The 15,168-nt window shown below is 47.9% G+C and overlaps 1 protein-coding gene across 1 annotated transcript in view; it reads right to left on the bottom strand.

Moving 5' to 3' along the window:
* The window catches only part of LOC119098204 (SCY1-like protein 2), a 189,470-nt gene that overhangs the window by 40,788 nt on the left and 133,514 nt on the right, over window positions 1-15,168 (bottom strand). The window contains exons 13-14 of the mRNA XM_037221130.1: window positions 7,403-7,535; window positions 6,111-6,282 (exon numbers count right to left, since the gene is read on the bottom strand). Coding sequence (XP_037077025.1) covers window positions 6,111-6,282; window positions 7,403-7,535 — 305 coding nt within the window. The remainder of the gene's footprint in view (window positions 1-6,110; window positions 6,283-7,402; window positions 7,536-15,168) is intronic.

Genomic DNA, 15,168 nt, shown 5'->3' with positions numbered 1-15,168 from the left:
ACCAACTCTTCGATTTACGTTGCCATCCACATTGTAACTTAAGGTGTCTGCGTCCGAAGTGTGAACAGCAAAAAGGCTCATTCGACTGTCACAAAGTTCAATCATTGGTAAAACCAGCTACTTTTTAAATCAGGTGCACACGCCAGGAGCATTGCATCGGTCAGGAAGGCAAACACTATGAGCAGCTACTGATGTCCCAAAGGTATTTCATCTATTGTTATGAAACTTGTACCTTCTGAATTGCCTATTAAGTCTCTTGTGCCGTTAGATGGTCTGAAAATAACGCTTACTTGGTCTTGGCAGACCGACCTACCTGCCGCCGCTCATCCCACGACCAGACCATCAGGGGTTACCCCTGGAGACGTGCAATCATTCGCCTATTACTACCTACCATCTAGCCAGACGATGGAAGGCATGGATCGCTACCATCGCGGCCTGCTTTGTAAAGCAGTTGTCATTTCTCACCTGGGGTGATGCTTTTGTCCGACGTTCCCTTTTCATCGTTCGGATCCCATTCGGGGTTATCCCACTGTCCCGGTGAATCACTTATAAGCAACAACAGTATTGCCATATGCATGAAAGCTGTGGATAAATGTCTTCAATGCTGGGCCATGGATCTATATCACAATAACATGACATGTACGTTCACATGCGCACGTGGAGGAATTCATTGCACATCGGTGCAATCTCGCTTAACAGCAGGCACTTCCCAGAGAGGAGTATTTAAACGTGCCAGTCGTCTGCTCGCCGCCGTGGACATGGCTCATGTCTACTTTTGAGGCTGGGGTAGCGGTGCTCGTGTGGCATGCACAAACACATGCATTAAGGAGGGTATAAGAGCGTCAGATCGCTGCTATCACCACTGCAATCTACGAATGGCATGATATGTTGTGCGTTCAAGTCCCACCACATCCAGCTTTTTTAACATTTGCTTTAATGGATTCTTACCGAAACTAATGTCGAAGATTACCTTGCATTTACGAAAACAAGCAGTGTTCAAGACAAGTGTCTCGTTTCCGTCTTTATCCGTGACGGCGACGCAGTATCCGGTATCCGGTATCCGGTATCCGGTGGCGCAGGAAACCTTTGGACGATCAAGGACGTTTTCAGCGCGAAATGGCGAGATGTACCAGATTACATCGCCAGAAGGATGCCTTAGTTAGGGCTGGACGAGCCCGGTGACGACGAGCATCAGTATTGCCACTCCAGTGAGCGGTGATTACATCGCCAGAAGGATGCCTTAGTTAGGGCTGGACTAGCCCGGTGACGACGGGTATCAGTATTGCCACTCCAGTGAGCGGTGATTACATCGCCAGAAGGATGCCTTAGTTAGGGCTGGACGAGCCCGGTGACGACGAGTATCAGTATTGCCACTCCAGTGAGCGGTGATTATATCGCCAGAAGGATGCCTTAGTTAGGGCTGGACGAGCCCGGTGACGACGAGTATCAGTATTGCCACTCCAGTGAGCGGTGATTACATCGCCAGAAGGATGCCTTAGTTAGGGCTGGACGAGCCCGGTGACGACGAGCATCAGTATTGCCACTCCAGTGAGCGGTGCTACGATAATGTCACCATGTGTCTTTTGAGCACATCACACAGGTCCAATGATTGACCACGTCCGTTTTCTATGAGTTTGGCATGTAATACCAAAAATTCCGGAAATAACGGACGGATTTTCTCGTGGAATAGCGGTTCTCATAGGGATCAACAAGATCCACGCGACTGGCATGAAAGCCGGTCTCAATATCTGAACCAGAGTTAGGCCGTGTTACCGTCCTTGCTCAACGAGAAAGTAAAAATCGTTTAGTGGTCATTTGACGCATATCAGTCGTCATGACTCAAAGAACTCAAATAAATAAAAAAGAACACTTAAGCACGCCCTGGAGGTGGGAGATTAATTTGTTCCTCCCAAGGTTTTCTAAAACAAATACCAAACGGTGCGGCATAATTAGCTGAATTAAATTTTTTCGTGCATTTCAAACATTCAGTGAAGTCACGTTTATGAATAGCTACCCATTTATACACGTTTATGTCCTATATTTTCATATCGGTCCTAAATGTGTTTTCTTCAGCTGATTGAAATGCATTTAATGAAATTCAAATTCACTCAACGAGGACTAGCGCAGAAGTAACAATAGCAACACCAAGGCTCTGGACAGGGAAACGGGAGTGGGGGGGGGGGGGGGTCCTATCCGTATGCGAACCATGAATGAGTGGGTTGACGTGGGCGCCAATCAATGTGCATGCTAGGAGCGAATGTGACGGGGCACCGAATGCATAAACTCTATGTGGATTAGTTGGAGACGTGGGGCTCCCGATGGTCGATATCGTGCGGGCCCTTGCCTGTGTAATTCGTCGGTTGCCTAGGATCCTTGCTGTGATCCCTGCCAGTTTGGACGTGCTTAAGGATTCCGGACAGGTAGTTCAGATTAATGCATCTGGTTCCGTTTACACCCCTCTTAAATATTATCACCAGCTAAACAATGGGTATTGGATACCGTGGTTACGAACGCAAAAGCGTTTACGGGAAGACAGCCGCCTCTGGTGCCTGATCGGACCTTTACGGGAAGACAGCCGCCTCTGGTGCCTGATCGGACCATTACGGGAAGACAGCCGTCTATGGTGCCTGATCGGGCCTACTGTCCCGCCAATAGCCTTGCCACCCGCTCCGCTTCAGCCCTGTGGCTCGCATGTGTGTTACTGTCGGGTGTGCCGCAGTCTTCACATGTGTGTTACTTCGGGTGTGCCGCAGTCTTCACGTGTGTGTTACTGTCGGGGTGCCGCAGTCTTCACATGTGTGTTACGTCGGGTGTGCCGCAGTCTTCACGTGTGTTACTGTCGGGTGTGCCGCAGTCTCGCGTGTGTTACTGTCGGGTGTGCCGCAGTTCACATGTGTGTTACTGTGGGGTGTGCCGCAGTCTTCAGTGTGTTACTGTCGGGTGTGCCGCAGTCTTCACGTGTGTGTTACTGTCGGGTGTGCCGCAGTCTTCATGTGTGTTACTGTCGGGTGTGCCGCAGTCTTCACGTGTGTGTTACTGTCGGGTGTGCCGCAGTCTTCACGTGTGTGTTACTGTCGGGTGTGCCGCAGTCTTCACGGTGTGTTACTGTCGGGTGTGCCGCAGTCTTCACATGGTGTTACTGTCGGGTGTGCCGCAGTCTTCACGTGTGTGTTACTGTCGGGTGTGCCGCAGTCTTCACATGTGTGTTACTGTCGGGTGTGCCGCAGTCTTCACATGTGTGTTACTGTCGGGTGTGCCGCAGTCTTCACGTGTGTGTTACTGTCGGGTGTGCCGCAGTCTTCACATGTGTGTTACTGTCGGGTGTGCCGCAGTCTTCACATGTGTGTTACTGTCGTGGTGCCGCGTCTTCACGGTGTGTACTGTCGGGTGTGCCGCAGTCTTCACATGTGTGTTACTTCGGGTGTGCCGCGTCTTCACGTGTGTGTTACTGTCGGGTGTGCGCAGTCTTCACATGTGTGTTACTGTCGGGTTGCCGCAGTCTTCATGTGTGTTACTGTCGGGTGTGCCGCAGTCTTCACATGTGTGATGCTGTCGGGTGTGCCGCAGTCTTCACGTGTGTGTTACTGTCGGGTGTGCCGCAGTCTTCACATGTGTGTTACTGTCGGGTGTGCCGCAGTCTTCACATGTGTGTACTGTCGGGTGTGGCCGCAGTCTTCACATGTGTGTTACTGTCGGGTGTGCCGCAGTTCACTGTGTGTTACTGTCGGGTGTGCCGCAGTCCACGTGTGTTACTGTCGGGTGTGCCGCAGTCTTCACAGTGTGTTACTGTCGGGTGTGCCGCAGTCTTCACATGTGTGTTACTGTCGGGTGTGCCGCAGTCTTCACATGTGTGTTACTGTGGGTGTGCCGCAGTCTTCACATGTGGTTACTGTCGGGTGTGCCGCAGTCTTCACATGTGTGTTACTGTCGGGTGTGCCGCAGTCTTCACATGTGTGTTGCTGTCGGGTGTGCCGCAGTCTTCACATGTGTGTTACTGTCGGGTTGTGCCCCAGTCTCACATGTGTGTTACTGTCGGGTGTGCCGCAGTCTTCACGTGCCGAGTTGTGCTCAACATCTTAACATCATCTGACTCGTATGCTGACCAATGGACTCCTCACCATAAAGTTACTCTTGTGAGGAGGGTGACCGCGACAGCCGGCGACGCTGATACCAGCGGCGGCCTCCCACGCACGCACCGTGCCCCCCCCCCCCCCACCCCCCCCCCCACCATCCCGCCCACAGCACCAAACGCCCACACTCCCTGCGATGGGCTTATTGCAAATGTTGTGCAATCAGGTATCCTGGACAGCAAGAAGACAGACAACCCAAGTCAAATGGGAATGGAAACTGGCCGCGAAAACGGGAATTAATGGTTGTTAACATATAATGATCCGCAGATCAGCACCCTGACGACAATATCTCACGATGGTCACGAGCTAAGAATCCTCCACTGTGTACTCTCCACCACAAAAATGCATGGAAACTTTTCTTGAAAACGCGGTAGAAAAACGGATGTGCTGTCGTTCGTTTGCAAAGACTGATTCGCTTATTCTTGTTTTGTATCATAACAAAGATGTTCTGAAGGGACGTGAGACGCATTAATCAAAGTGCAGATTTGGGTGAAAGTAGAGTCGTATTGAAAATACCTCAACACATCACGTTGCCACAGTACACGTATCAACACAATCCATACCGATATTCACATTTAACTCGAAACGGTATATTTGGCCGTGAGGAGTACGCCCAGCGCACCAAAATGCTCCTCAAAATTGGTTTACAAGCTGAAAGGTCTGATGTTAAGGGCCTTCAATATACCAGGGAGGTACTAGTTTAAACGACCTTGTAATGGTAACCAACAATTATATTGACGGCACTCAGTATCTCAAGCTGCTGATGTCCTCAGGAGAGTATCGCTCTTGAGGATGTCCGCGGCTCTAAACATCGAGTACCGTCAATACCATTGCCAGGCGCCATTACAACGTCGTTTAACACGTGCGCCGGGGGCCAGCTAGATACCCTTTGCTCGGGTGGGCGGTCAATTTGACCCCCGGAGATCTCGGGAACCAAGAGAGCTAGAGACACTAAATTTACAGCGTGTGTTGGTCTGTACGTGAACTCAGTTAGATCAAAGTTGGAGGTTCCTAGGTCATGACCTGCGGGACAAATAAGGTCAATCTCCTGGTTGGTCTCCAAAGTGCCTCCCGAACCTAGGTATCTGTTTCGGAGCAAAAGTCACATGCTCAGTTAAGGTGACCTTGTTTGACCTTTTGAAGGTCATGGTAACCAAAATCATACAAGACTGCTCTAAATTTTGCATTTGAATAAGTGACAACGGTTACGCTGGGCAGTATGCTTCTAAAAACAAAATGTTGACCCGGGCCACTTTATGCCAATGAGCTATTCTGACCTCTAAGAAGTCCATGGAAGATGTATAATGCGGTTCCTGCTATCAATAACTTCGAAATGAGCACCATAATCTATTCCATACTGCAAGCCCTAGAGTAATAAAATAGGTTGATTTTGACTTTGGTCTGACATTTATACCTGACCTTAGGTCAACGCAATTTGCTCATTCAATACTTGTGTCGCCTAAGAAAGCATCTCAGAGATGTATGACTTCGTCTAACACCCCGTTGTTGCATCAAATTGAACCATTCCCTAGAAATTGACTTTGCTGACACCATGGCCTAACTTTGATCTGCCATAGGCAATCGACCTTACAAGGTACATCTAAATGTGTTATGCTAAACGATCTGCTATTCAATTGTCTACAGCTATGCTAAATTTGGCGCGACTGCGCCACGCCGTTCGGAAACCATATTGGAAAAACCTTCGGGTGGGGGGTCAATTTGACACCCACCCCCACCCGAGCGCGTGCTGGTATATCAAAGATCGCTTACTTTGTATATCTTACTTTGTATATCTACGCTTGGTATATCAAAGATCGCTTACTCAACAGGAGACCTTTCATCTAGTCATGAAGCAAGTGTTTGTGAACTTGCAATATTGAAGGTTTAAAACCATTGCACAAAGGGGGCCTAAACGACAGTTTGCAACGATTTCACAATGTGTATCGGAACAAGCACATTTGGAAGAACACAGCAGCGTACTTGTCAATGGTGTCCAGCATCTCCTGCAGCACCTCCACCAGGCTGGTAAACTGGTCCAGGTGCAGCGCCGCGTTCATGGTAAGAGGCAGCAAGGACGGCATGACCCGAGTGGCCATCAGGTTCACGCTGAGTCCATACTTCTTGTTGTCTGTCAACATCACCCTGTAAACGTCTGGAGGGAGCGCGCAGGCATGTTAGCAACGTAAGGCTACTTGTATTTAAGTTGTGGGATGGCGTTCTACCCCACGGAAATCGCAAACCTGGGACGCACACGTGAACATAGCAACGGCTGGCCGGTTCCAGATTGCTAATCTGCATTTATATTGTGGTATTCAAGCGGCCCCTTCTTGTTGCATGATTAGCACGGGCCCGCTTCTTGCAAAAGCATAAAATTGCGACGCCGTCAGCGTGGAATAGCACCGCCTCCAGTTACATAGCAATGCTTTACACCTTGTTGACGCGCAAAGTGACGTAACAAGTTTTTGTAACCTTTCATTGCCTGCGTCTATTGGCGGTCTCCTGCTTCTTGTGGGGACGACCAATTTATTGCTCTCTTCGGCATGCTTTCGAGGGCTTGACATTTCCACACAAACTCTCTCCAACACATGCAAAAAGCATCTTCCTGCTAAATGGTCACAACAGGCCTCCCTTTCGCGTGCAACGAGACCAACACCAGCATCGAATGGACGTGAATGTGTGCCGTACATCGCCACCAACATAGAACCAGTTGTATGTGCAATTTTGGCGTCATCCCTTTCAACCGTATACGTTGTGCTCCTGACTATAACATGTCCGCACACCCATATAACATACGAAACCTAGATAAAAATACTTTAAGACTCAGGATAAATCGATGGCCCCCAGCACGGACTTTGGGTTTTCTCCAGAAAGTCCGCTTTTGATGACCCCGCAAAAATCCATATCAACGTCACCATGAAGGCACCCGTGGAAACACAGTTCACTCCCCTTAATTTCATTTGGAACAGACAACACACATAATGGAATAGTTTCCTCAGAAATTGCAGTTAAACTCTGAAGTGGTTTATGCAAAATAATGCATAAATTAGGGGCGGGGCCCGCAGCTTCGTCAGAGGTTAGTTTACACACACCACCCAGTACCAATCTTCTCCGCGCACGTCGTTCCCGACGTCATTAGTCTTAATTAGTTGTGCGACAAACACACACAAAAATAGTTCCACACCTGCACCTCACATCATGTCAGATTATTGGAAGATGGATCACTTAGCCGCAGCAGTCCAGCACCTGACGCCGCTGGAGGATGTGCCACTTACTGACGGCAGCCTGAATGATGTCTGGGTCTTGCAGTCGCACGTCCCAAAGTAGCGGCAGCAGTTCGTCAAGGATGATGCGCCTCTCAAGCTTGTCCAGGATCCGCTCCAGCGCTAGCAGCATGTACAGCGTCACCTGTCGAGTACGGCCAGCGAATAGTGTTCGTGCTCAGAAAAGTGTCCGTAATTGTGTCAATAGTGTCCGTATTCAGAATAGTGTCCGTAATTATGTCAATAGTGTCCGTACTCAGAATAGCGTCGGTAATAATGTTATTAGAGTCCGTACCCAGAATAGTGTCAATAATGCCAATAGGGTCCGTACTCAGACTAGTGTCCGCAACAGTGACAAACGTGTCCGTACTCAGAGGCCGAGGCGAGCGACAGCCCCTTACCCCGCCTACCGGCTCTCGCCAGCAGGAAAGTCGTGCTTCCGGTAAAACATTACCGCGCGTCAGTGTTGTACACAAAGCATCCGGAGCTTCTAAGAGCTGTGGCCTGCCCTGGCGCTGGAGATCAGGCACCGTGAAGCGAGATGAGCTTCAGTCACCGGAGCTTCTAAGAGCTGTGGCCTGCCCTGGCGCTGGAGATCAGGCACCGTGAAGCGAGATGAGCTTCAGTCACCGGAGCTTCTAAGAGCTGTGGCCTGACCCTGGCGCCTGGAGATCAGGCACCGTGAAGCGAGATGAGCTTCAGTCACCGGAGCTTCTAAGAGCTGTGGCCTGCCCTGGCGCTGGAGGTCAGGCACCGTGAAGCGAGATGAGCTTCAGTCACCGCAGCTTCTAAGAGCTGCGGCCTGCCCTGGCGCTGGAGATCAGGCACCGTGAAGCGAGATGAGCTTCAGTCATGTGCCACAACAACCACGAGCTGGTCGAACGCCGAGGGAGCGCGTGTTATACCGAGACCCCACCGCGACGCGAACCGGTCATGTCGTGTCGATGCGTGTTATTGGTCCAGCTCTAACCTGACGGTGTCCGCGTACAGCACCTGAGTGATACCATAGCATGACCATGATAATTTGCCCCGTCTCATCGAATTACACGTCAGCCCCCGATAGCCGCGTTAAAACGGATGAGTTAAGGTTAAAGCGGATGAATGAGGTGAGCGAGACTTCAGGCGTGTTCGTGGCACAGTCTGTGGGGTGCTGGGCGGTGGGTTTAGTTCATACGATTGGGTTTTGCGGGCACTACCAAATGAATACTAAACCATTGGATGCTTTATTATTTCTAAGCGACATGATTCGAGATGGAGTTTAGAGATGGCCGGCCGCGATTTTGTTAGCATGTCGTCAGCTTTGCGGTGAGAGCTACCATCTATCTTGGGCGGGCTCCCCATGCCCCCGCCTTGTCAGGAGGAAACTGATCCCACTCCACACCGCTCCCTCATAGATCTCGAGAACTACTTGGCTGATTACACAAAGAAAAACGGCGTTCAATTATTTTTGATGAGATGTTTAATCCTAGAAAAATAATCCAGACAATTTTAGAATAGGCTACAGAGGGGCGAAAAACGCAATTACGTTCCTTAACTGGCTTTGATGTGACAAACGCAAATCCATATCTTTTGGAATTCACATATGAAAGCGACATTTAAAATTTAAACCCAATGGGCAAAGGTGATAAAAAACGGTGACTACATCGTCAACACGGCTCTTTAGTCTAGTATACACGCACCAAATGGGATAATGATTTGCTTCGCTGTCCAGAAAGGGTCTTCTAGTTACATTTTTGTCATACACGGAGCAAAGTTTGGTGAAGTAGTGAAAAGAACAGGCTAGGCAAGTAACAAACAGTATTGTCACCTACAATGCTGATTTACGCTGTAAGTTACGTTGAGTGCCTACATGACGTGTGGCCATGGGTCATGGGCGTATTAAGCCTCCTAAAGGAGGCGGAGTAACAAAGGATAAGTGGCTGACGTATGGCCCATTAGCGCAGTCCTCGCCTGACGGCCGGCCGTGCGTGGTCGCGCTCGTCTCGTGCTGCAATCCTACCCTTCTTATCGTTCCTGAACTCGCCGGTATACGTAGTCTTTTGAAGCTGTTCACTGCACAGATATGAAGAATAAAATGGAACGTACATTTCAGGCATTCATGTCCCAAAAGTTATAGGTTCTCTCCCTTACATCCCATCTCCAGTGCTACCTCTATACAAAAACTGTCTGTCCCTTTCTCCATATTTAGCTGTGCACATCTTATCACGCGCAAACCATTAATTCTATCGTAATTTAGGTATACCTTTATGACTATTTTCCTGCTCGCACATCCATGCACAAACCGAACACAACTTTGTGAACACGCCTAGAGTCTCGCACAGCCTGAAGCATATTTATGAACTGGTCCTGTGAATATTGGCTGAAGTGCAAAACTTTGCCTGTAGGCGTCGACTAGTGTTCCTAACCTACCTGTTTTAGCAGCTCATAATCCACTCCGCGCTGTTTACAAATGCGTCATTTTGAGCCCTGGAACAGCCTTCGCCATGCCACTCTGGTTATATCGCAATAACCATGTTCGTGCCGCAGTTGTTTCATCTCACTGCAAGTGCCAGTTACTTACATAAACACAAGGCAGTGCATCTAATCCACCGGAGATCGCCGTCTTGGCATAATAAGGCAGTAATAATAGCATTATTCCGCGGAGAAAACCCGCAAAATGGGTATATAGATGCGTTTGCTTGCGTTGGACATATACATGCGTTTACCACTTCTGCTATTCGTTTCGCTAAAGGCATGTTGCCGAAATATCAACGAATCTATATCTCCATTCTCCTGGTTTTTCTCCGAAGCATAAAACTATTACTACTGTCTTATTTGCGTGCATAATGTTCCTCTCAAATATATTTTAGACCTTTTGCAATCTTGGCATGATCGCTTAATTCTTTGGAAGTTCTTCCTAATATTTGGCCTTGAACTACACCTGTACGTGTCGTGTATATCTAACGCGTAAAAGGGAGTATTAGTGAAGGTCCTAGTATTAGTGCTAGTACTTTCGCTAGTACGCTCGGGAGTACTCGCAAAAAGTCCAATGGATGTGGGTGGGGACGCGGTGGAGTGTGTGTGTGGGGGGGGGGAGGGGGAAGAGCCGAAATATGCTCTCTCCCACCCGAAATATGATAAGTAAAAGAGCCACTGTCAGGCTCTGCTCACGCTGTCCAATTACGGGTGTAAATTACGCAGCTGATTTACGAAAATGACGTAATTAAGCTGTTTCTCTCTCAGACGCCAGCTTACAGTGACATTCATTGAGCAGAAGTACGACCGATGTACAAAGTTCAGTTTCCTGCTGCTGGGGCCGGCAGATGAACCGTATGCACACTTGAATGCTTAAACGGAACATCAGCACGTTAGCTTCATGGACAACTGGGTGGATGCGGTTGGAGACAAAGCACTGCGCCACAAATATACAGTAACCGCTTGATCCACTCTTCCGAGGTATGCTAGGCATCAAATAACTACTGCCTTCCTTGACGTTTAAATTCCGCTGAAAAGAGAAAATGAGATCTTCAAAGGGACATTGTCTGAGCTACGTAATTGCATAGGACTGGCGTGCTGCATAATTGTCGAGGCACCTTCGTATCTTTCGAAGAAGTTATAACTTCAGTCAGTAATTTGGCGTATATATATATATATATATACGCCAAATTACTGACTGAAGTTATAACTTCTTCGAAGAGAGAGAGAGAGAGAGAGAGAGAGAGAGAGAGAGAGAGATATATATATATATATATATATATATATATATTTACTTATTTATATACAATGAAAAAATGATATATTACAGGAACTTGGACTAACAGCCTTAATATGCCGCGTCGGTTCCAACTAAAACTTCTCTAAAAAGCGATTCTCATCATCCGCTCTTCAGTCCTTCCTCAACGCTATGGCCTTCCAGGGCAAACTGGGCCGTCAGCCTTCAGCTGGCATGTCAGCCTCCGAGACATGGGTCTGTCAGCTTTCAGCTGGCGTGTCAGCCTCCGTGACCTGGGTCCGTCAGCCTTCAGCTGGCCGCCTCAGCTGGCCGCCGTGTCAGCCTCCGTGACCTGGGTCCGTCAGCCTTCAGCTGGCGCGTTGGCCTTGCCAGGAGCAGGAACGCTGCTCATTTGAGCATCCACACCAACCACAAACCTCAAAAAATGGGTTCCTGTAAGAGTCGTTAGCGGAAATCCCCTACAATCGTCAGACTTTTTTCCTCTACCCCACCCCCTCCTCCACCCACCTCTTTATTCCTCATTACATGACCCTAAAATGGTAAAAGCTTCAGAGCCCTTCAAAGCCAATGAAACTCAGACTCAGCGAAACCAGGAAGACGGTTGTGTTCAAATGAAACCGTCGCAAGCTATCAATGCATCAACGGTTTAAGAAAAAACCTCTCATACGCGAGGACAACACAACATGATGAAAGGTGACAGTTATAAAATGTTTACAAGCCAACGGCGGCGACGTCAATCACGATATACAGAAATGAATGTGCGTGCTTCAAAACAGTGCGGCCGTACAAGTTGCCCAACATCGACCGTAACCTCGCCAAATACACCGATCTGATCAATTGGTCGAAAGCGTTTTTACCCAGCCACCACTTAACGCGTCACCTATCGCCGCGTGGGCTGCGGGTCACGCGGGTCACGCGATCTCCCACGCCCAGTGCACGGAAAAACCGGAGAGCGAGGAGTGTAGCTCGCCACGCAGGTGGTGTCTGCAGTGGTGGAACGGAACGCGCGCCATGGGTGCATATGGGCAAGAGCGCGACGTCGGCGAAGCGTGGCCATGTTTGAGTCAAGGCAGGATTTCGTGTTCGATTGACGTGTCGCCGTTTTAAGACACGCATGCCTATAACCGTTCGCCTTTATTGACGGTACTAAAAATGTCTTGTCAGAATCGAACGGTTGTCACTTTAACCCTCACCCGGCCGGGGGTGTGAGACAACCCCTCCCAGCCGGGGAGGGGGGGGGGAAGAGTTGACTTTCCCGTGGGATCTCCAACTTTCAGACGCCGTATGAGAAAAACAAAAATATCGTTTTAAAGGTTTCGCCAAATCGTGAAGAATGCACCTCAAGTATTTGACCTTAGGTAAAACGTGAGGTCACCGGAGGTCACGGAAGACAAAAAACAGTTGTTCCGATTGGTGCGGTTAAAACCTATGTTTACACATCAAGACAAAAATTGAGAACACGGAAATAAGCGCAAAGACTGCGGGGAGTTCATTTGGATCATTTCTGTTCCCCACATGAGCCAGGTCAGATGAGGTCATCGTTAAAAGTTGGCCCACCAGTAGCCTAAAAGAACGATACTTATCTTAAAAATATGTTTCTGCTACGTTCATTTTATTAGGTTCAGCTGTGGGAGAATTTTTTCAGGTACAAAAATATCATCTCATGGTCAAGTAGGGGTCATCTGACGTTAACTTAGGTCAGACTTACAAACCATCCAACTGAAAAAGTTAAAGTGCTAACCAGGTCTATGCGACCAGTACCATGTTTTCTTTTTTGTGGTCAGGAAGGGTATAATGGACATCTACAGTTCTTCAAGATGGCATAGCTATTGTTTACATTATAAGAAGTTCCTCCGAAGCTTAGTGATGCCTTTGTAACAAACTAAGAACAGGTAAATTGGTACATGAAATTAGACAATAGCTTCATAAACACGAAAAGGAAGTGGTTACACGCGTCGCACTGGTTCGTCTGGCCTCTCTGCTAATGGCAACATAGGTCACCGACCTGATGGGCCTCATATGACTTTGCACGACCTAATGTGACCTCAAAATGCATTATAATTTTATTGTGATGCGTTTTCATTGGAATACTTGAATTCTGCGCCTCAAATTACCTCTAAACTGCATATTTTGAGCTCGGCATGTGTTCTGCAGAAGGTATCCATAGAGAAAAGCCACAACATGGCTCAATGTCATGTGCTCTTTGGTTATTTGATGGCTGTGCACATAATTAAGCACTCTTTTCCTGACATGCAACACGAAAATTACCCCCAAATAGGCACAAACTTGCATTATTTATTATTTATGAAAAGTAGCGACAATTGATGTGACTTCAGGCTAACGACCTCGCATTTTCTGAGGAAATATAAAATATAAAAGCTGTAGTTACTATCATGTTCTATTACTACAACCAGTTTGAACGAAGGTAAATGACCCACAAAAAGTTATATGAGGTCAAAGTTTTTAAGATGTTGACCTCTTTCAGTGACCAGGTCTACTGAGATCAGTGACCAGGTCACTGATCTCGGTAGGTAAAAACTTGACATCTACACAACAAATACCAAATCAATTGATGAACGGATCCTAAAAATGTAGTGTCCCTGCAAGCATTCGCTTTTGACCTGTGTTCGAAAAAGTGTAAGGGGAAGTCAACTTCCCCTGGCCGGGTGCGGCTTAACACGCGCCGGGGTCGAGGGTCGAACTGACCCCCTGAGTTTTTCCGGAATGAGTTCCGAACGGTGCGGCGTTACCACGCCAAATTTTGCATAGCTGTGGACAATTGGATGGCGGGTCGCTTGGTATCAAAATCTACATGTACCTTGTAAGGTCGCTGACCTACGGCAGGTCAGAACTAGATCACGGACTCAGCGATGTCAATTTCTAGGGAATGTATCAATATGATGGAACAACGGAGTGTTAGACGAGGCGATACATCTCTTAGATAGATTCTTAGGTAACACAACAATTGAATGATCAAATTTCATTGACCTGGTGTCAGGTATGAACGTCAGGCCAACGTCAAAACCAAGCTGTTTTATTACTCCGGGGCTTGCTGTTTGAAGTAGTTTCTGGTGCTCATTTCGAATTCATTAATAACAGGAGCCGCATTAGACATCGTCCAAGGACTTCTCAAAGGTCAGAATAGGTCGCTCACCTAAAACGACCCGGGTCAATATTTTGTTTTTTAAGAACATACTGCCTAGGGTAAACCTTGTCGCCTATTTAAATGCAAAACCCAAAAGCAGTCTTCTATGATTTTGGTCACAATGACCTCGAAAGGTGGAACAAGGTCACTGGCCTTAACTGAGCATGTAACGTGTTGCTTAGAGCTGGTATCTACGTTTTGAGGGCACTTTGTAAACCAGCTTAGAGTTTAACCTTGTTTGACCTTGTTTGACCCGAAGGTCATGACCTAGGAACATCAAATTTGTCCTAAGTGAGTTTACGTACAGGCCAACACACCCTGTGCATTTGGTGTCTTTAGCCCTCATAGTTCTTAAGATTTCAGAGGGCCAAATTAACCCCCCACCCGAGCGAAGGGTATACAACAGGCCACCTGCACGTGTTAACCCATGTGTGAGCAGACTTATAGCTCATTGACCCCCCATTCCGGACGAGGAGGGCCAGTTCCCACTGCCCTCGTGTTTTTGTTGATGTCTCATAAATGATTTGGGGCAGTTCGTTGGCATTTTCTGGTCTTTTCCAACCATTCTTTCTACTTTTTGGGTCAAATTTTCAAGCACATGGTTCCCGCTTGACAGCTGCAGGGCCAGATAAAAAGTAGCAACAAACAGGCGGTTTCCGGGATCGAAAAAGAGAATCTCAAAACCATGTGAAATGCATCACGTCGTGAATGCCGGCACGTAAGGGATATTTTCCAATCTAGATACAAAGCAATGTTCTTCGGACAATATTTACACACAAATGATGCATGTGGTGAGTGTGTTCAAAGGCAGTGTTCAGCCTTTCAAAGCGATAACATTGTGCGCAAAGAAATATAACATCACACCTGTGTGAGCAAGACGGTAGTATGAATAGCTTACTAAGCAAGACATTTGCTAACGTG

Source organism: Pollicipes pollicipes, unplaced genomic scaffold (genome assembly GCF_011947565.3).
Source record: "Pollicipes pollicipes isolate AB1234 unplaced genomic scaffold, Ppol_2.1 Scaffold_4740;HRSCAF=5597_pilon_pilon_pilon, whole genome shotgun sequence".
In the NCBI taxonomy this organism is placed as follows: Eukaryota; Metazoa; Arthropoda; class Thecostraca; order Pollicipedomorpha; family Pollicipedidae; genus Pollicipes; species Pollicipes pollicipes.
Note: the sequence above shows the minus strand (reverse complement) of the source record. Positions and strands in the feature narration are given on the sequence as shown.